The following is a 23,807-nucleotide window of genomic DNA, read 5'->3' on the forward strand; positions in this document are numbered from 1 at the left end:
TGAAGGAGTTCTTAATGGCCAAATGTAGTATAATATGAGCAAAAAAATAATGATAGTAATGTAGCATAACCCATAGATTAAAATAAATATTCATACTGATATAAGCAACTGACCAAACAGTGAGAAGGGCTATCTCTTCCTTACAGTATAGAAAGAATAATGGAGATAGAAAAATCACCATTTGGTAAGTACCATGGTAACGTTGGCTACAGGCAAGAATCATCAACAGATGCTAAAATTACTGGGCAAAAGAATGATGAGAAATAAACAGGCTCCCCTGGTGGCGCAGTGGTTAAGAATCCGCCTGCCAATGCAGGGGACAAGGGTTCAACCCCTGGTCCGGGAAGATCCCACATGCGGTGGAGCAACTAAGCCCGTGCGCCCCAACTACTAAGCCCGCGTACCACAACTCCTGAAGCCCGTGAGCCTAGAGCCCGTGCTCTGCAACAAGAGAAGCCACCACAATGAGAAGCCCCCGCTCACCGCAACTAGGGAAAGCCCGTGTGCATCAACAAAGACACAGTGCCGCCAAAAATAAATAAATAAAATAAATTTATTTTAAAAAATGAAATAAGATATTTGCATAATCTTAAAGTATTTTCCCACATGAAAAATGACAAACGGAAAACAGTAGCTTTACAATGAAAAAATTTGGCATACACTTAACCAAGTAATCAAAGTTAAGCTCAGCGGCAATGTGATACATCAATATCATGTGCCTGGTGACATGATACACTGAAAAGGGCACAGCATCAAGTCTATGGTATTCATGCGAAACATGTATAACCTGAATTTAATTATGAGAAAACATGAGACAAACCCAAATTGAGGGACATCCTAAAATATAACTATCTAATACTCTTGAAAAGTGTCAAGGTCAAGAATGACAAAGACTAAGGAACTGTCCCAGAGTAGAGGACATCAATGAGATAAGAACTAAATGTACGATTCAGGACTAGAAAAAAGATGTTAGTAGGACAGCTGATAAAATTTGAATAAGATCTGTAGGTTAGTTAATAGTACTGTATCAATCTTAATTTCCTGATTTTGATCATTTTATTAAGGTTATGTAAGACATTTGGGAAAACTAGGAGAAGAGTATAAAGGAACTCTTTGCATTACTTTTGCCACTTTTTTGTTAAATCTGAAATTATTCCAAAATGAAAGATAAGTAAAAAGTTTAAAAATATATTTCTTAATTCTAATATTCAAAGTCAGTGATCATGCACCCCATTAGCCTTTCTTTTTCACATTTAATATGTTCTGCATTGGACAAGATTCCCAGAACCCCTACTATACTTACAGCTCCCCTTTTAAAACACTCCATTTGTTACCAGGAATGTACATAATCAGTTACAGACTGCATTATATTTCTCACTTCATACAATCAAGTCACTATATGTATGTTAATGCAACCTAGAGCTGGTTTTTAAAAGCAGATGCACCATACTGTTGGCATAATTCAGTTTGTGATCAACTAAAACTTGAGCGTTTACCTTTACTAAGGTCAAATTAGATTTTCCCATTTTATACTTGTGCAATTGATTTTTTTAAGCAAAATGTGGAATTACCTTTTTCTGTGATTATTTCCACCCTTTTGGTTTCTGTTCATATTTTACACAGGTAAGGGTACCAGTTAGATTATTCTGAATTACAAGTCTATCACTCACTTGCCGTGTATTGAATACATACCATTTGCAGTGTACTACGAATTAAGAGTATATAAAAAATTTGCCATGGAGTGGTCATATCTGATTGGAAGGGTAGGGAAAATCTTAATAAAGAGATTAAATTTAGGCTAGATCTTTAAGAATAGGCAGCATTTGAATAGTAAGAAATAATACAGAATAATGGTTATGATCTTTGAACCTAACAAACAAGAGTGTAAATCCTAACTCCGCGAATTATTAGTTTTAGGGAAGTCTTTGAAATTCCATTTCCTCATTGATAAAATACCTAACTTGACAGAACTGTTTTAGAGATTAAATAATATATACCCAAGCAGTTAGCCTTTTCATCAAATGGTGCCAGAAAAATTGTACGCAAAAGAATGAAACTGGACCCTTACATTACACCATATACAAAAATTAACTCAAAATGGGATCAAAGGCTTAAAGGTAAGAGCTAAAGTTATAAAATTGTATGAAGAAAGCACAGGGGAAAAACTTCATGACATGGGATTTGGCAATTACTTCTTGGACATGACACCAAAAACACAGGGATCAAAAGAAACAAAAGAGATAAGTTTGGACTTCATCAAAACTAAAAACTTTTGTGCATCAGAGGACACTATCAAGAGAGTAAAAAGACAATCCATGTTTGCAAATCATATACCTGACAAGGGATTAATATCCACGATATATCAAAAACTCCCATAACTCAACAACAAAAAAAACAAACAATCCCCCCGAAATCGGCAAATGACTTGAATACACATTTGTGCAAGGAACACATACAGACGGTCAACAAGCACATGAAAAGACGTTCAACGTCACCAATCCTTTAGAGAAATGCAAATCAAAACCACAATAGGATACTACTTCTTATCCGTTATGAAGACTATTATCAAAACAAAAACAAACAAAAAAACGCTGGTGATACTGTGGAGAAAATTAGAACCCTTGTTCATTGCTTGTGGGCATGTAAAATGATGCAGCCACTGTGGAAAAGATCATCACCATATATATGATCCAGCAATTCTACTTCTAGGTATATCCCCAAAAGAACTGAAAGCAGGGGCTCCAGCAAATACTTGTTGACCGGTGTCTAAAGCAACTTTACAGCTGACCCTTGAACGATGTTGGTGGAGATGGGAGGGGGCATGTTTAGGGGCACGGACCCTCCATGCAGTTGAAAATCTAGATACAACTTACACTCAGTCCCCACATCTGCAGATTCAGCCAATCACCGATCATGCAACACTGTAGTATTTACTACTGAAAAAAAACCCGCACATAAGTGGACCTGTGCGGTTTAGACCCATGTTGTTCAAGAGTCGACTGTATTTACAATAGCCAGAGGTGGACCCCAGTTTATCAACAGATGAATGTATATATTCCACAAAATGTGGCATATACATACGATGGAATATTATCCAGTCATAAAAAGGAATACAATTTGGAGACATTCCACAACATGGATTAACCTTGAAGACTTAAGTGAAATAAGCCAGACACAAAAGGATAAATATTGTATGATTCCATTTATATGAGGTGCCTGGAATAGGCAAGGTCTTAAGAGACAGAAAATGGATTAGAGGTTATCAGGGCCTGGGGGAGGAGGGAATAGTGAGCAATTTTTTTTTTTTTTTAATGGATACAGAGTTTCTTTTTGAGATGATGAAAAAGTTCTAGGAATGGATAGTGATGATGGTTGCACAACACTGTTAATATACACAATGAATTGGACACTTTAAAAATGGTTAAAATGTTAAATTTTATGCTATGTGTATTTTACCACAATTTAAAAAAGAGCAGTTAGCATGCTGTACTCACATAAAAGTACTCACATAGATTATTTTTGGAGGTGGAAGTAACTTCAGGCACAGTTAACAGTATGAGCAGAGTTACTAGGTAAAAAAACATATATATGAGGAAAAAAACCCTGAAATGATATAGGTTAAAATGTCAAAAGTGGTTTTCTTTGGATTTTTAAAATGTCATTTTTCTTTGCTTTTACATAAAAAGTTTAATAAAAAATAATTAAAGAACAACCCTTCATACAGGTAAGAACAGTGTATTAGAAATAGGCTGCTTGTAACAGAAACTCAATATACCAAATGGTTTTTTAAACGATGGAGGTCTGTTTTTCTCTTACATAAGAGAAGTACAGAAGTGGGCATCCAGGGCAGTTATGGTGGGTCCATAGTCACCAGGACCCGGGCCCCTACTATCTCTCTGCTCCTGGTTTCTCAAGGTCACCTCTACTTGCAAGAGGTCTGCTGCAACAGCTACTAACATCTCATCTATTGATACATTCCAGTGAGCAGAAAGGAGGGAGAAACAAGGACAAAATGATGTATTGCCCTTTAAGGGCTTCCTTCACTAGAAGCCCAACTCTATGTCTTCTGTTCGCTGGCCACCATTACCTGTAAAGAAGACAGGAAAATGCTGGTGTGTTTTGTTTTGTTTTGTTTTGAACTCCAGTATCTAATAATACAGGGGTTCTGCTACTAAAGAAAAGTAGATAGATGGTTAGTAGTCTGCCTCGGATACTTAAAAGCATTTTTCATATAACTAAAATTTCAGCTTTCATCTTTACTATTTGGAGTCACCTCTAAAAAGTATAAAATCTAATAAAAAGATACACATTACCAAGTCTTTAGGACATTTTACACTAAAAAAAAATTACATTTTAATGAATGTCAAAGCCAGAACATAGTGAGATGGAATTCTTTTTATTTATTTATTTATTTTATTTTTGGCTGCATTGTGTCTTTGTTGCTGTGCACGGGCTTTCTCTAGTTGCTGCAAGCGGGGGCTACTCTTCGTTGTGGTATGTGGGCTTCTCATTGTGGTGGCTTCTCTTGCTGCTGAGTACGGGCTCTAGGCACACAGGTTTCAGTAGTTGTGGCATGTGGGTTCAGTAGTTGCGGCTCGCAGGCTCTAGAGCAGAGGCTCAGTAGTTGTGGCGCACTGACTTAGTTGCTCCGCAGCATGTGGGATCTTCCCAGATCAGGGCTCGAACCCATGTCCCCTGCATTGGCAGGCGGATTCTTAACCACTGCACCACCAGGGAAGTCCCTGACAGCAAAGATGCAATGGTAGAAACAAGTCTGTATATTCAGTTAACATAGGTATGTGTATGTGTGTGTGCATCTGTACGGAAGAGGACAAATCATAAGAACTTTTAAATGCTCAGACATGTCGGAAGTCACAATTTAGGTTCCTTACAGAGTAATCTGTCAAACAAGACTCTCAATTCAGAGCACCCTCACGTTTCCCATAAAATAACACATCTTTTTTCTAACAGTTTTGTTGAGGTATAATTTACATATCATGAAATTCACATACTGTAAGTACACAATTCAGTGATTTTAATAAATTTACAAAGATATGCAATCATCACTAAAATCCTGTCTTAGAACATTTCTATCACCCTAAAAAAGATCCCTCATGCCATTTTCAGTCAACCCTCATTCCCAGACTATGACAACTACTACTCTTACTTGCTGTCACTATATACTTACCTTTTCTGGACATTTCATGTAAATGATATCATGTAACATGGAGTCTTTTTGAGTCAGACTTCTTTTACTTAGCATAATGTTTTTAAGGTTCATCCATGTTGTAGTTTATATCAGAAGTTCTCCCTTTTTATACTAAATATTAAATAGTATTCCATTACATAGATATATCACATTTTGTTTATCCATTTATAGGTTGCTGGGCATTTGGATTGTTTCCAATTTTGGCTATTATGAATAATGCTCTACGAACATTCATGTACAAATCTGTATGGACATATACTTTCACTTTTGCCTTAAGACACTATAGACATCTAGGAGGAACTGCTGGGGCATATCCTAAGTTTACTTGAACTTTAAAAACAAAACAAGAAAACTGCCACACTGTCTTCCAAAGATGCTGTACCATTTTACATTACCACCAGTTTCTCCACATGCTCACCAATGATTTTTCCTGTCCACTATTTTGATTATAGGCATCTTAGTGGGTGTAATGTTTTATCTCCTTATGGCTTTAATTTGCATTTCTTTAATGACAAATACCGTTGAGTACCTTTTCGTGCACTTACTAGCCATTTGTATATCTTCTTGGGGGAAATGTCTACACGGATAGCTTTTTAGATTCTCTTTATTAGGTTGATGAAATTACCTTCTATTCCTGGTTTGCCGAGAGTTTTTATTATGAATAGGTACTAGATTCTTTCAATTTTTTTTTTCTGTGTCTGAGATAATCATGCAGTTTTTGTCTTTGATTCTATTAATACAGTGTATTATATTAATTGATTTTCAGATGTTAAAACAACCTTGCATTCCTGGGATAAATCCCACTTGACCATTAAGTTTAATCCATTTCATATGTTGCTGGATACAGCTGGCTAGCATTTTTGCTGGAAATTTTACATCTCTATTCATGAGGGTTATTGGTCTGTAGTTTTCTTTTCTTGTGACATCTTTGTCTGGCTTTAGTTATCAGGGTAATACTTATCTCACAGAATGAGTTGGGAAATATTCCCTCCCCTCCTCTTCTATTTTCTGTAAGTTTTTGAAAATTTGTGATTATTTCTTCTTTAACTATTTGATAGAATTCACCAATGAAGCCATCTGGCTTTTCTTTGTGGGAAGACTTTAAAATACTAATTCAATTTACTTACTGGTTATAAGTCTATTCAGATTTTTTATTGAAAGTAGTTTTGGTCAGTGGACTTTGTTCATTTCATCTACGTTGTCTCATTTGTAGGCAAAGTTCTTCATAGTGCTCTCTTATAATCCTTTTAATTTCTGTAGAGTTGGCAGTGATACATCCTCTTTCATTCCTGAGGTTGGTGTTTATGTCTTCTTTCTTTTTTTTTCTTGATCAGTATAGCTAACAGTTTGTCAATTTTGTTGCTCTTTTCAAAGGGCAAACTTTTGGTTTCACTGATTTTTCTATTAACTGTTTGATATTTCATTGGTTTCTGCTCTAATCTTTACTATTCCTTCCTTTTTCTTGCTTTGAGTTCAGTTTGCACTTTTTCCCCTCCTAGTGTTGTAAGGCAAAAGCGTAAGGTTATTGATTTTAAATCTGTCTTCTTTGTGCGACTTCCCTGGTGGCGCAGTGGTTAACAATCCGCCTGCCAATGCAGGGGACACAGGTTCGAGCCCTGGTCCGGGAAGATCCCACATGCCGCACAGCAACTAAGCCTGTGTGCCACAACTACTGAGCCTGTGCTCTAGAGCCCGAGAGCCACAACTACTGAGCCCACGTGCCACAACTGCTGAAGCCCACGTGCCTAGAGTCCATGCTCCACAACAAAAGAAGCCACTGCAATGAGAATCCCGCGCACCGCAACAGAGTAGCCCCCGCTCGCCGCAACTAGAGAAAGCCCGTGCGCAGCAACAAAGACCCAATGCAGCCAAAATAAATAAACAATAAAAAATAAAATAAAATCTGTCTTCTTTGCTATTATAGGTATTTGAAGCTATAAATTCCACCTAAGTACTACTTTAATTGCATCACATAAATGGTGATACCTTCTGTTTTCATTTTCATTCAGTTCAAAATATTTCCTAGTTTCCCTGGTGATTTTCTTCTTTGACTGATTGGTTATTTAGAAATGTGTTAAGTTCCAAAAATTGGGAGCTTTTTCCATCCTTTTACATTCAACCTATTTGTGTCTTTGAACCTAAAGTATGTCTCTTGTAGAAAGCATATCATTGGATCTTTTATCTTTTTTTTTTTTTTTTAAATCCAGCCTAACATTATCTGCCTTTTTATTGGAATGTTTAATCTGGTCATATTTAATTTAGTTACTGATATGGTCAGATTTACATGATTTACATCTACCATTGTGCTATGTTTTCTATATATCTCATGTCTTTTTCCCCCTCTCCTCCTTTACTGCCTTCTTTTTAGTTACATAGATATGTCCTAGTGATCTACGTTACCTCCTTTGTTAGAATTTTTACTATATAAATTTTTTAGTTATGTTCTTGGTAGTTGCTCTAAGGATTACAATATGTATCTTACCAAGATCTATTTCAGGGACTTCCCTGGTGGCCCAATGGTTAAGAATCCGCCTTCCAATGCACGGGACGCGGGGTCAATCCCTGGTTGGGGAACTAAGATCCCACATGCTGTGGGGCAACTAAGCCCATGCGCCACAACTACTGAGCCCATGCGTCACAACTAGAGAGAAGCCCGCATGCCGCAATGAAGAGCCTGTGCACTGCAACGAAGATCCCGCGTGCTGCAACTAGGACCTGACACAGCTAAATAAACTAAAAAAAAAAAAAAAAAAAGATTTCAGATAAATACTAACTTTATTCTGGAAAAATATAAAAACATTGCTCCATTACAGCTCCATCTCTTGCCCCATTCTTTGTGCTATCATTATCATATATAGTAATCGTTATATGTTATAAGCTCAACAACAGAGTTTTATAGTCTTTTCTGGAAGATTAGACTTATGATGAAACAGTTTGATTCACTGAAATAATTATTAGAAATTATTTGGTAATATTTTTAAATAACAAAATAAATACATGGGATTTTTAGTCTAAAATTATTTGATTTACTTAATTTCCCACTCATAATTTTAAATAGCTTATAGGTTAAAAGCAACTTTAAAATATCCATATACTTTATCTCATAAATATGAAGATATGTTGCTAATTTAGTTTATCCAATTGTGACTTAATTATATAACATTCTTTTTTCCAAAGTAATAGAATTTACATGGGTATATATTAGTAATGTTATCAGGACTCTAAATGAAATATTCACCCCTAAATAAAATGATTCTACCAATCCCACAATTTAAACTGTTCTCATTAGCCCATGTTACTTTCTCACCCTTGTGCATATATATGATTCCTACAAAATTATAATCAAATGTGAATAAAACTTGCTATTTAGCTTTTTTCACTTATACGTATTTTTCCATGTTGCTATGTACTTTTCACTTATATTGTTATTAATGATTACATATCACACCAAGAACATATCATAGTTCACTCAAATATTCTCCTACTATTAGAATCTGATTGTTTCCATTCTCTACTATTATTAGTGTGCTGTAGAAGGAACAAATGAATAAATATGAAAAACAGGTTTTATCAGAATTTCATAACATAACCTAGATAGCTGTGCATATTCTATTTTGTCACAAAAACAAAGGTTAGAAACACTATTGCAGAGAACTGCTGCAGAAACAGAGTATTGTTATCCATGTTAAAGAAAAGCAACAATGACAGTCTGTAAGTGAAATGTCTTTTAAAAAGATCATTATACCACGGTTTTCATCCATGGTAGTATCTTTAAAGATTTCCCTTATATTAACAACTCAATATTAAAGGTATACAATAATAAGATAAACATGTCCTTCAAATTGTATGTAAACCGATTATATTTAAATCCTATGGATCTAATATGAAAAGACCCTTTATCTTTTCTTGTAAGACTGAATTGTATACTTCTTTCCTTAAAATAATTTAAAGTACATTCCAAATGTGTACTCTATAAACTGCTTGAAGCTTTGATTAAAGATCACTCAATTCCATGAAGCTAATATCCACTGAAACGCTATGATTTTAGTATTGTCCATCAAGTTGATTACTGAAAATGTTTTTCAGTGAGGTTAACCCTCACTATCCTATTTTTTGTTTTGTGAATTTTGAAGAGTATATGTAAGAGAACATAATGTTATTCAGGTCCAGAAAAAAAAGTCTTTTTAAGAGGTTTGTGATTGGTATATATTTACAAAACATCAGCAAGAAATTATCTGCATATATCTTAACTTCAGGACCATTCATTTCCTCCAGCAATGGTTTTTCTGACACGTACCTGAGTTTCAGTAACTATTTCCCCACCTGGCATGGTTTTCTAACTACATTCAAGACAGAGTTCAGGACTCTCCTCTGGACACCTCCAATAACAGGGCCACATACATCACTCTGAGGTAATGGATCTACTTATTACAATATTCAAAACCTGTGGGATCTGATTATTTTAGAAATGTTACTTGCCTGTTTTAGCGCCCAGACTTGGATCAAGTCTAGGAATAGTGGACTGATAGCGACACGGACTGAACGGTTTACTGTTCCTTTTAATGCCTAAGTAACAGCCTCTTACATTGCTGTGAGTAATAGGCCTGACTATATTTCTGGATGTTAAGTAGTAAAAGGTGCTTAGATAATAGGAAAATGGCATTAAAAAATAATAATTTAAAAAGTGCAGCTTTAAAAAATACTCTGGAGTCAAAGTAGCACTGCTCCTCCTAAACCCTACTCCAAATATGTACCAACGATAAAATTTAAAGAGAGAAAATCATAAACATATAGCCACGGCCAAAACTAGTTAAGTATGTCTGTAGACAAAAACTAAAGGAAACGTGTAGCCACAAACAGAGCTTAAGCTAAAAGCCTGGACTCCACACCTGTAGTAGGCAGGAGAAATGAGAAGTATGACTCCCACAGAGTGATGAGGGCTGAAAGTGCTCCACAAAAGGCCCGGGATCAGAGCCAGACTCGATGCTGGAAACCAAGGGTTGCAGTGGGACTCCACCACCTGTGAAAAAAAGTGAAGTCCGCTGCCTGAGGCGACAAGCTTGTAAAATATTATGTGTCCGAGATGCTAAGAGGCCATAGTTTCAGCCCAACAGCTGAAACCAGGCCAAACAATCTGCAGGCTTGGTATCTGGATCTGCAATGGCCTCAATATAACCTCAGGAGGGAGCCCTAAGCTGCCTATATCAGACCGACTGCTGGTCTAGGTGTCTCGGGGAAAGGAGTAAAAGCCATTATAAAGCCCCTAGGGAGGACGGGTGAATAAAAAGGAGAGAGAAACAGCCACTCAAGATGGACCTGAAAACTAAAATTCTACCTAAAGAAACATAACATTTTAATTATGAAAGAGAAATTATTTCCTTCACAGTTTAATTACCTATGTGCAATTCTTCATAAAAACCTCGGTCTAAAACATCTTTGTATCACGATAGTTTTGAAGCAGACACACAACCTGCACAACTGTACACACGGGTCTTGCTTTAAGAGTCTGTAACAACTTTTGGGTACAATTTTAATTAAATCAACCCTGTGGTCCATATTATCAAAGCCGACATACCCCAAATCATCTTATGCTTTCAACGTTCAGAAATTGCCTGTTGCTGACTTTGATGAGCCCAGGAAATTATTTATAGTAACTTCAAATCATGCTTGGTGTACTTCCAAGACAACTGTAACTACGGTGGCTTGGGTCTTCTCTAGGGTGGACTTAATACATATCTAAAGACCATGAAACCAAGTAGGCTTCTCAGCTTGCCTGTATTTTTTTTTTAAACAACTTTATTGAGGTATAACTGCTATACAAAGAATTGTGGTTTGTTTGTTTTAAATAACTCTACTGTTGTGGAGAGAATCAACAAGTAATTATTTCTCTTGTGCATTTTATTTTAAGGCATTTCAGAAAAATAATTTAGAGGGAATATATACTCAGAGGTACTCCAAAAGAAGACTGCAAATAAAGTTGAAAGTAAGTATAAGAATTATGATTTTTGGCTTTACATAAGAATAAAATTCCCATTGGGTACTTTATCAGAAACTTAACAGGTTGTTTCATAATCCCCCATTGTTAGACGTAAATCAAACAGACTGGATGACCATCTTCGGGGAGAGCTACAGAAGAGACTCCTACATGAGGAAACAGGTTAGATATTGGTGAGGTCTCTTCTAACTTCAGGATTCTATATCCGTTCTTCAATTTTCGTTGTTGTTTTTTTCCCTTAGCATAGAGTTTTTAACATCTCTGACCCACTGCAATTCTTTCCTATAACGGGACTATTTAAAACAATAATAGCCAGGTATAAGAACGATCAATATTAAGATCTACTTCTTTTCCTTACTTGCTTATGAAATTACAGAAGACAAAAGCAAAAAGATCAGCAATTAATCAGTCCAAAATAAAGCAGTACTTTTAGGAGCTGTGTGGAGATGGCAAAGGTGGCTAGTGGAAAAGGAAGACTCTGGAATCCCTAATTGATATTATAATGAGCCAAAAGACTGGCACACAAATAGAACTGCACCTGGACATCCCTTTTTTAAATTATTTAATTAAAGATGTTATAATAATCAAAATAGATGACAGCAGAGAATACAGTGAATATTTCATAACTAATAATATATTTGATGGATGAGTTTCAGAATAACTAAGGAGAACAGGCAACCTCAAAGTTAAAATTACAAAGTAGGAACACTGGTGATTTCTTGGTCAAAGCATCATTAAAGACCTAATATATTAACTTAATAACACTTTAAGAATTATAAAATATAACAGGCTAGTCAGCAAAAGTAAACGACCAAATTGGATTAAGCTGATTACTGAAAACACCCTCAGCAGACAGACCTCTACCCATGGATGTTCAGAACCCATTGTCCCTAGAAGAGCAGCATGTACTATACTAACAGCCTTTACAGGCCAAAGAAAAGAATGGACAAAACGGACAGAAAACTAACTAGGAAGATGATATATAGCATAATTGGAACAATCCTAAAAAAAAAAGCAAAACAATAAAAACCACAATGAGTTAAGACACAAAAACAAAACCTACAATGTCCCTGACAAAATGGAAACAGCAATCAGTGATTTTATCCAAAAATATTTAGATATAGCTATACAACACAGAAATGTTCATTCTCTAAGGTCGTGCTATCCAATGTGGTAGCCATTAGCCATATCTGAGCACTTGAAATGTGTTAGTGCAACTCAGAAATCAAATTTTTTATTTGAGTCATTTATATTTAAATTTTTTAAATGATATTTGATTCAGTTACTGAAAAGCTTTTTAAGTATGTTTGGAAGAACCTGAATACATGACTCTACTTGTTAGTTTGGAAGAATCTGATTACATGAATCTACTTGTTAGCTGCACATTCTATGAAATCTCAACACAGATTAAGTATTTTCAATCAAAATTGAGTATTCAAATTGAAGTGTGCTAAGAAGTATAAATTTAAAATATATACCAGATTTTGATGACTTAGTAAAAAAGCTAAAATGTGAAATGTCTCAATAACTTTTAAAAATGTGATTACATGTTGAAATAATATTTTTGATACATGGGATTAAATAAAATATATTTTAAAATTAATTTTACCTGTTTCCTTTTTACTTTTTAAAATGTGGCTTTTAAAAAATTTTAAATTATGTATGTGGCTTGTATTATGTATCTATTGCACAGTGCTGCCCTAAGGGATCAATGGCTTTAAAAAGAAAGTCATCTGTCAAAAATCTGAAATATATGTCAGTAAGGTGGTATTTTACTTACAAATCCTGATCTCCTACTGTCACAAAGTATTACTTTAGGCTACTCAGAATTGGTATACTTATACTTTCCAAAGACATTTGTATCCTCTTCACACAGATTGTTACAAACCATTAAAGTATTTCTCTGAGTTACTGCAAACTATGGGTATGCAGTACCCATAGTTACATAATGGTCATTCCACCATCCAGAATAAGTAATCAAGTAACTGAAGGACACTAATTCATCAGATTTCTTGATTCCTTTTATATCCGGATTCACTCACCAATATGTTAACTAATGCTCTTGGTTCTATGAGATCTAAACGAAGATCTTTAGTATAGCAAAGATTTTGATACGAGTAATTACATAGGACAATTTTATTTTTATATGTATACACATATATACACAGGCTTATAAAATTTTCCCTGGAAGAAAAACATTATAACTGCATGCCTTCACAGTGCTCTTCCAACTTTTTCCATACCATGGCATTTCACAGAAAATTACATTTGTAAGACACACTGGAGTTAACTTAAGGCCTCTCCGGGGAGGGCACCACTGTCCCAGCACACTGACTTACTGCACACCAACGGGGAAGCTCAGGCTCAAAGGTCACTGCAAAAAAATCTCTGACCCATATTTTATTTTCATCTGACTTATATTTTATTCTTACTTATGCCTACAGTTGTGAAAATACAACCCCTCAACATTTTTAACAACAATATACAAAGAAGGCCACAAGATGGAGATACTACTCCATTACAGTATTTGTATTGATGTATTTTTTTTCTGTGTACATGTCCCTCTTTCTGTGTATTTCCTTTCTCCTTCAGTGGTATTCTCAGCTACTGTCTCTATCCCTAACGTTTATATTGGTTCCTCCACCACTCTGCTTTAACTAGCATTATTAGAGAAATGTTATATAATAAATACCTTTATGATCCTTTTTAATTTTAAAAGCAAGCAGGCAAATAATTAAAATATTTTCTTCTAGCTCAATATTTTCCCGCCTCTCTAAAATTAATGATGATTTTTATTTACATATTTCTCTCTGACAGGTAAAACTTCTTTTAGAAATTTGCTACCCGCAAAGTAATAAGTACTCCAAAAGCCATTTACTGGAATACATTCTGTTGCTTTGTAAGGCTACAGATTTACTTCATGTTGACACCCCCTCCAAACTTCCCTGGAATTCTTCTTTGACAACAGTCCTCAAACCAGTTTATGAGCCTTACTTGAAATTTATTTTCAGATCTCTTTATCAGTCCAAAGCGTACTTACCCAAGCTTGCTAACCCAATTTAGTCATCAAATTTAGCTCCAAATGACTATAAGCTGTAGGCAAAAATCAAATCCATCTTAAAGGTTTACTATTAATGAGTAAATCTGCCAAATATGCTGCAGGCTTTTAAAGCAACGCAAAATAAGAAGTTTCAACAATGCTTTGAGAGGTGGCAGCATTGTTGAAAACCTGCAAAGCTTTCCACAAAAACTAATTTCAAGATCTAATTTACTCTAAGTTAAACATATACTTGCAAATGGGTGATACAAAAAGTCACACTAATTCTGTATAACTACTATAGAACTGCATAGCAAGGCAATCATTTGAACTTTATATAATATACTTAAGTACAAGGAACAACAAGTTCCAGTCACCCTACATTATACAGTCATATATTAACTTCCTTAAATCAAATTTAATCACCAATATTAATACAAAACACTACTTAAAGTCAGAGAAGGACCTCAATACTAATCTTTTATATGTTAACTAAAAGTGTGGTAATTGAAAATAACTGCTAATAAGATTTGCATTTTTTTTTTTTTAATTCCAAAAAGTCAGAGGCTTCTTGGTAATTGGCCATGAGATAGCTTCCTTAACCTGATCCATTTTAATGGTATAAAGTCCTTAAGTATTGGCTAGAAATATGAAGCCTCTACTTTCCTTAGCAGGCACATATATGGACCCTAGGATTTCTCTATGGTCTGATCAGACCTTCCCAATAAATGACAACAACAACTTTTCTGGTCTTAACTCATTTTGACTACTGCTTACTACACATGTCACAGTGCGGTCTCATGAAGCTTTTTAAAATCCTTGTACCTTCTATGATCAGGAGTTGTATGTATTCCAGAATTTGTTTAATTAATTACTTCCTTTTAGAATTCTACTGTTTGCACTCAGTGGCATTTTAATACTGCTTCTTTTCCATTTTAATACCGCTGCTTATACCATGACATGTGTCCTTTTATTTAATTCTTGATCTTAAACTCTTACCTTTAATATTTAATTCAAATTCTATTAGCTGACCATGTAGCTGCACATAGCTTTATGTCCACTGCTTCACTGGCACTAAAATGGGCATTTTGTCTAATAATGAAGCATACTGTTTTATGCACATATTCTCTCTAACCAGAAACGTAGACAGCGGCATGCCTTGCTTTTGCAACGTGCCTGATTACGCATGAGATTCCAGTTGCTGGATGATGGTAATCAGAAACACTTTCTGAGTAAGTGAATGAGTCCTAATCTTACTTAATGTAGTATTAAGGAGGATGAGAATGAGACACAAATCCTAGATTAAATTTCTAATTAAGTCCCAATGACACTCTTAGACAAAAATTTCAGTAAATATAAGTAAAAAAAAAAAAAAAAATTTAGCTCTTCAAATGGAATACCATGATGTTACTTAAAACATAATCATATTTTTACATTCATTAGTATAGGACCCATCTTTCACAAGTAGGTGTTTTGATGAAAATAAAGAAAGGTTTTTGAAAATACATATGACTATAGCTTCATTATCAATTGGTCTAGGGTCCTGCTTCACCCAATCAGAAGTCTCTCTTTTCACTGCCATTCCTTTCCTTCCATCTCTGCACACTTCTATACAAGAAAGACTTTGGATTTGTTTTTAATTCTGGGTAGAATTAATTGACGTCATTACTGTCCAAATAGACCCAATAATGCCTGACTTAGAAAAAGATTCCCAAGACCATATAGTCTTGGAATAAGTGAGAACATGTTTAATATAGATACAAGGCATTTTATCAACTGGTGTTACTTACAACTGCCACGGAGGTTCTCCTCTCAGCAATCATCAAGCCAAGTACCTACCCTCACCTCCATCCTACCCTGTGTATCATTCCCAACACTGAATAAAACATATGATATTGAAATTCACCACATTACACCAATCACTGGGTAAAATGGTGACTTTTATTAAAAAGATTTTAGAATGTATCTCTAAGAATAATTGTAATAACAAAGGACAATTCCATTTCCCAGTTCCGCCTAGGGTGTATCTATGAATGATAAAAGACACACTATTCTAGGATTGTTCTCATAATTAGTTTAAAAAAAAAAAGAATACTATAAAAAGAAAACAGAAACTTACAACTAGAAGAGGATTTCTGTTCCATCAGCTCTAGATTATGTGGCAAAAGTTTCCCAATAAACTTGCTTTTTCCCGTAAAATATGTCTAGGCAACCTCCACTAAACAGCGTGTACATAAGAAAAGTAAATCAATTTTACAATAATCCAAGCTGATGCAAATATGTATACAACTAAACAAGTATTTATTCAGCTCTAACTCTATACATGATATGCTTTACATCAGAAATATAAATGACTGGAAGGTTATCTACCATTCCAGATTTTGTACATCTCTCTCTCTACAAATCAACAAATAATTTTGGATTCTACAATGAAAATGGGGGAGTGATTATTACATGACATAGATTTACAAGGGAATAGACTCACTAGAGAAAGACTGCACTATATTCAACTAACACCACAAGCTCAGTGGAATCTACAAGAATCACTGGAGAGAACTGATACTCACAGTACAGATTCACCAGTCACTTATGAAAGAGATCTTCCTCTTTATTTCTCAAACCCCTATGCTGGGGTTTGAGAAGGCCCCATTAATGACTTTGTGCTTTTCCCACCCAAAAAAACAGAACACAGAAGTCAGGCAAATAGAGATCAAATAGCACCTTTATTGCTGAAAAGCTACTGGAGAATTGAGATTACGTATAGGAGCCAAGAGGGCTTGCTAGAAAGTCTGGCCCTCCCATCCCCAGCCTAGACTTTGAGACAGTACACTCAAGAGAAAGTCTGGCCAGGATAACAACTGCCTTGCTGGTCTGTTAAGAATGAGCATCATTACTTCTAGCTCTTTAATTAGTTAGCTCTCCCCAATCAAGCAAAGCAGACCACAGGTGATCACCCTCTAACAAGGTAACTCATCCACGGAAAGATGTAAGAGATGGGTCAAGAGATCAGCAGTGTTTCTTTAAGGAAGTCCCTCCCCTTGGATATATGTAGGATGAGTGTGCCATAATTGTCCCTCCCTTATACAGGCTGCTACTCTGTGCATTCTGTGCATCTGAAATACAGACTGAAAGAGCTTAAAAGATTTATTAATTCTGATTAAAAAGTTAAAATCCAACATTTTGTAAGCACATGTGCACTTAACAATAGTTTTCTTCTTTTAACCAGGTTTTAGCATTCATTTGAATGTAAGGATGCAGTTATTAAAAATTTTATAAGAGAAAGAGGCATTTCTAACATTTTCTAGTTCTATAGGAATAGGAATCTGTAATGACTGGCACCAAGAAAATTACTCTGATTGCATCAGAAAGTAAATGCTGCAAAATTTAAGATAACTTAGCTTGTTACAATTTCAATTCACAGATTTTTAAATGACTATGAAGTATTTATTGTTGGCTAGAACACTGTACAAAGTATAAAGAAACTCATGGACCCAAAATACAATGAAAAAAATTGATCCCACAAGAAATACAGGTATCCAAGGAGCAGGAGCTGTTAGAATAAATATAAATACTGTTTGGGGACCTAGAATTTAAGTTACTAATGAAAGATATTTCAATAACACACTTTTTTTCCTACATTCTTCTAATCTTCTACCTTGTATCCTCTGAAAAGATGCAATATCCAAATTGGAATGCCCTGTGAACAATCAAAGTCATTCTAAAAATAGAGTGAGCCTCTGGTATGTCACCTGTATACATACCTCCACTAAAAACTTCTGGAATCCCTTTGAAAGCTTTTAGAACCAATTTGAAACCTGGGAATACAAGGAGAGGGATTCCTTTGCTGTATGAGAGCAATAAAAGGCCAATATAAATATAACCTACTGAATAAAAACAGTCAAGCAATTACTCATTCGGTGAATTACTGTTTAGTTTTAGTTACCATGTTCATATTTTTTCATTTAATAAATATTTAAGTGTCTCCTATGAAGTAAATAAAGAAAATACCATTTGTCCTAAAAATGAAATAATTTAACTTGACAAGGTCATAAGTCAGTAAGTGGCCTGGTTCAAGTTCTAAAAGTCATTGATTATTCCAATTAAAGAGGTTAGGGAGTGACTGAGCGAACTACTTTAGACCTGGCGGAAAAAGGGGTAAAATGGATGCCACATTAAGTCACTAATCATCCCTGGAGTCTAGTTTGGGGTATGGAGATCTCAAAAAAAAGTTTTTTTCTATTAATTGTCTCCAATTCCGCCCCCTTCCTTCTCTCCTGAACCCAATGTAACCAATCTATTGATCTCACCACTCCACTGAAACAGCTCTCACTAAAGTAGCCAATGACCTCCACACTGTTGAATTCAACAGTCAGTGCTCAGAACGCATCTTATTTGAATTATCATCAGCATTTAGCCCAGCTGATTGCTTCCTCCTCTTTAAAATACTTTCCTCACCTGACTTGAAAGAGACCATCTTTTGTTGGTTTGCCTGCTACTTTGCTGGCTGTTCCTTCCTCTTCTCCTTTGCTGGTTCCTCCCATGGTCCAGCTCCCAGACCCCTCTTTTCTCTTTTACATTCACTCCCCTGGTGAACTTACCTGGTTTTGTGGCTTCAAATTACCTACGAAGTGCCAGGGACTCCCTAATTTATTATGCACAGCCCAAACCCTTCTCCTTACAACTCCAGGGTTAGATAACCAACTTTAAAGTTTATTAGACACCTCACATTTAGCATGACCAATACCAAATTACTGATTTTCCCCTAACCATACCTGCTTCTATTCCAGGCTTCTCCATCTCAGTAAGTGGCAAATGCAATTAGACGAGTATTTATTCACTTTCTGAGGTTTAGAAAAAGCTTTCGAATTATCCTCAACTTTTCTTCCCCACTCCCCACCTCCACATCCCACATTCAAACAATCAGCAAAATGCTGTCAGCTCTATGTTCCAATTATATCCAGAATCTGACCACTTTGTACCACCCAGGTCCATTCTACATTCTACACCACAATTATCCAATAATTAATAACGTACATTATTGTTGATCTCCAACTCAATAAAGTGATCGGTTTGAAATTTAAGTCAAATTATGTACCTCTTCTGTTCAAAACCCCCCTTGATCCCCAACTTACTTATGATAGCCAAAGTCCTCATGACTTACGTCGAAGCCCTACAAGATCTTCCCCCGCCCCCCATAACTCTGATCTCATCTACTACTGTCCTCCCCATACACCCTGCTCTGGCCACATTGGCTGCCTTGCCATTCCTCAAATACTAAGCAAGCTCCAAGGCCTTTGAGCTTAACCATTTGCCTTCCTTGAATGCACTTATCAACATGGCTCACTCCCTTACTTCTTTCTGAGGACTTCTCTGACCATCTGACATTTATATTTACTTGTTTGGTTGTTTACTGTTTCCCCCTACTAAAATGTGAGTTTCTTTAGTCTAGGGGTTTTGTGTTACATACTGGCCAATTCCCAGTGTTTAATATTTAGTAGGTATGAACTAAATCTCTGTTGAATGGACAACAAAACTGATTAAGTGTGTAAAGCCAGGTCACCACTCTTAAGTAACCTACCTACTTTGCTCTGGTTCCTCATGTCTGGCTAGTCAAGAAGAGACTGGTCGGCTTTGGCCTGAAAATTACACATTAAGGACATAAGACAGGCTGCATTTGTCTCTACCAAATTTCTGGTCTCCTGAAAGTCTCCTAAGAAAGTTAAGATTCAATGTAATGTAAAGAACTTGTTCCGATCAGTTTCTCTGCTTAGGTAGAATAAAGTTTCTTCTGCATTGTTTCCAATTCAACACAACTGGGTAGAGAAACACAGATGAAAACAATTTTCTGGATCCTTCTATTAAAATGTTACCTCCACACAGAATCTTCTCAATTACCGATGCTTCTTTATTTTCCCATCTTTGCCCATATAGTTAAATGCTCTGGTTGTTCACACTGCCTAATTAACTCTGCAAATTTAATTCCATGAATTTATAAATGAAAATTCTATGAGAGTTCACATGCGAGCTAGATTACATAATCTAAAATTTAAACCACTGCTACTAAGTTTCTGTATTCTCTGAAAGGGGCTTAATTTTCCTTGAATAACTGGAAAATATCTTCAAAATCTTTGGATAGGTTATGTAAAAGACTCTCTAGCTACAGAATTTAATCAATTATGATAAATTCTAACAAATATTCTCAATATTAAAGGCGTTCTTAAAAGTCTTCAGTTATATTTCACTAGTGATTTTTACACATATTGAGACATCATTTACTTTGAAATGAGGTCTACTTTGTCTCTACAAGCAGGAAGTGGCACCAGGTGAAGACAATGACTAAAGACAATTGCCACATAAGCGTTTGCACAGAATTTGAAGTGTGAAATTCTTAAACTACTTTATAACTTACAAAATTGAAATTCGTTAAAATCATGGTGCCATGGCAACTGCTATTTTATATTCAATTATATATATTTAATTTAAAAGTAAATTTCCATTTAGTGTTAAGCTCAACAGTTCACACAAATTTATGATGACCTGTAGGAGTGAAATGTACACTTCACATCTGGTCACGGGAAGTGTGCCTTGAATGGCAATTGTTGGTAAACATTTTTTTTTTTTTGCCCCCATAACTATTCAAAGCATTCTATGATGGGCTCAGTCAGATCTTGTGAAATTCTAAGTCTTTAACCCCATAATTCTTAAACCAGTAAAATGGCGTCAGAGACGGGATATCTACCCTCATTCACCACTCCCAGGGTGTAAGTAAATAGCAACAAACGGACATTACAAGTTAAAGTCTCAAGCTGAAAAAGGAAAGAAAACGAAACGAAAGGAAAAGAAAAAGACAACGACCCTGCGTTACTGGTTGGACTTCTCTTCCTGGAGCACCCCAAGTGCCTCTACTGCCCCGAAAACTTGATGGCTCCTTCTATGACTTCCAGGACCAACACTGTAGAGGCTTCAAGTTCCTCCAGATTTCTAAACTATGATACGAACGCCTAATCGAATAGGCTACATAGATTCCAAAGTACAGTGCAAGAAAAACTTCTGCAACCCAGACGCCAACCAAAATGTATTCCTATCTTCCCGGAAAGGCAGAGGAAAGGAGGCTGCTAAAATATGGATAAGTGTAATTGGGAAGGTGAAAATTTGGAGGGAGACACGACTACTCTTTCCCACGTTCACGGGGCAGTCAAGGAAAGGGTAAGAGTAAAAGATCTACCCACACCACTCTTCCTTCTTCCTCCTGCACAGCTGGGTGCAAGGATCTCCCCCAGAATGGCAGAGGAAAGAGAAGGGATCGCCACCCCAGGCTGGTGGCACCGTCCAGGCTGTCACTGAGACTGCTGTCACTGAGACCGGAACTCGAGAAGGGGAGCCGGGCGGTGAGGAATTGGGGAAGGCGGGTCATTCCCTCTGAGCCTGGTTACGAGGAGACCCTGGTGGATCGGGCTGAGGACGGCAGACGAGCCCAGGATGACCAAGTCTTGCCCCGCGTGCCCGGCTCCCTCGGAGGAAGCGGGGTCAGAGCCCGCCCCACCCCCTCCTTTCCGCCCAGACCCGCACTTTTCTGCCCCGGAGGCGCAGCCCTCGGGCGGGCGGGCTGCCGGCCGGCCGGCCGGCCCCGCTTACCTGCTGCACCCCGAGGAACTGGTAGAAGTTGAGCTGCACCTCCTCCACCAAGTCAAACAACTCCAGGTCTCCGCTCTCCCAGCCGCGCGCCGGCCCCGCGGCCGCCAGCAGCAGCAACAGCAGCGGCGGCGGGAACGGCACGAGCCGGAGCCGGCGGCGCGGAAGAAGCCGGGCCAGCCGGGAGCAGGGCGCCGTCATCGCGCGGGGCTCGGAGAGGTCACCCGCCGCGCAGCGCCGTCGGCCGAGACCAGGGACGTGGCGGGCAGCGCGGGCTACGGGAACAGTGCTTGTCAGTCGGAAGCACGGGCAGCCGCCCCGGCGTCGCCCGCCCTGCGGCTGGTCCTAGCCTGAGGGATAGGCTCGGCCGCGGGCGGCTCTACCCTCCGCGGACCCCCGCCCCTCACCCAGGCCTACAAACAGCTGGCGAGCCAGCGCCGGGCGCTGAGGTTGCACCGGGTGGGAGAGGCTTCCCTTCGCCTTAGCCTATCCCAGGCCTCGCTTCCGGTGACATCACGTCTCCTAGCAACCGCGGGAGAGGGGGCGGGGCCGGAAGTAGAGAAGCCTGCGCCCCAGACCTGGGCCTCCGCGAAATGCCTCTCAGTCGCTGGCGCGCTCCGCGAAGCTGTGCCGTGTCTTGACACAGATTAAGAGACGTGGACAGTTATAGACATCGCGCATCCACCTGGAACATCCCAAATATCCCTGAAACAGTTACCTTCTTACCCTCCCCCAGATATTAAAAACTAAAAGTATATTTGAAAACTGATGTATTGATTACGGCCTCTGTTCCACACATTTCATTATTCCATCCCCAAAGATATAGGAGGACTTGAACCTAGGACTTGAAAGGGACAAATCTAGTGAGTAGTCTAAAGTATCCTTTTGAGAGAGGTGAAGAAGAAATGAAATTTGAACCAAGACAAAAAGTATACTTCTAATAATGAATTAAGATTTATAGGCATAATACCATAAAGTAGGCAACCTGGCAGAAATTAATAAGCGTGACTCAATCAAAGTCTTAGGGGAAGTGTAGTTTATCCGCTTTAGTCGATTTCCAATTGGTGTTCCTTTCCCAACTGAGGTCTATTTTCAATGACATTTAGGCTAAAACCCTCCTCTCTTTCCCACCAGTGTCTCACCTCCTACTCCACCCTCCCCCTCACCGCTATTGCTTTCTCTTGTGTGAATCTTATTTTCTTCTTAGCTTTTGCTTGACCAGTTTTGAGAGTTTGATCTCATGCTTTCCCATCTAGGATCCAGCCAGCTGAATTAAGCTCAACAGGATAATGATAAAGCTCTCATAGTAAAAATATATTATGTTTGACAAAGGTTAGAAAAACACTACCTGGATGCAGGAAGTAAATCTTACTGAAGAAATCATTCCATTATTGTAGAGTTAAAAAATATATATATTTTAAAATAGTTAAATGAATGCAAGTATATCTTGCTTAAAAATAATATATGTGCTTGAATTAATCCCATTTTAAATTCATCATGAGGCTTAACTTTCAAAGATACAAGAGCAGGGGTGTCTCAGTCGGCAAGGGCTGCTGTAACAAAATACCATAGACTGGGTGGCTTAAACAACAGACATTTATTTCTCACAGTTCTAGAGGCTGGGAAGTCTGTAATTGGGAAAGGTCAGCATGGTCGAGTTCTGGTGAGAGCCCTCTTCCAGGTTGCAGAGGGCTGCTTTCTTGCTGTACCGTCACATGGTGGGAGTGTGGGGGAGGGGGAGAGAGATCTAGCATTTCCTCTTACAAGGGCACTAATCCCACAGTGTGGGCTCCACCATCATGAACTCATTTAAACCTAATTATCTCCCAAAGGCTGCACCTCCAAACACCATCACATTGGGAATGAGGGCTTCAACATATGAATTTGGGGAGGACACAAACACTCAGTCCATAGCAAAGGGTATCACCTTTTCT

At 37.4% G+C, this 23,807-nt stretch overlaps 1 protein-coding gene across 5 annotated transcripts in view; it reads right to left on the reverse strand.

Annotated features, from left to right (window-relative positions):
- DNAJC1 (DnaJ heat shock protein family (Hsp40) member C1) overlaps positions 1 to 23,807 on the reverse strand; it is a 380,649-nt gene that overhangs the window by 181,815 nt on the left and 175,027 nt on the right. For 3 of the 5 annotated variants that reach the window (XM_082385496.1, XM_082385494.1, XM_082385492.1), the window contains exon 1: positions 21,877 to 21,972. The exons of 1 other annotated variant lie outside the window; for it this stretch is intronic. Coding sequence is in view for 1 of the 4 variants with exons in the window: in XM_082385490.1 (XP_082241616.1) it covers positions 21,877 to 22,074 (198 nt within the window). In the remaining 3 variants the exon portion in view is untranslated. Of the gene's footprint in view, positions 1 to 21,876; positions 22,609 to 23,807 lie in introns of those variants that run through there. One more of the 5 variants, XM_082385490.1, reaches the window with a different exon arrangement.

This window comes from Balaenoptera borealis, assembly GCF_965194805.1.
Source record: "Balaenoptera borealis genome assembly, chromosome: 3".
Classification (NCBI taxonomy): domain Eukaryota; kingdom Metazoa; phylum Chordata; class Mammalia; order Artiodactyla; family Balaenopteridae; genus Balaenoptera; species Balaenoptera borealis.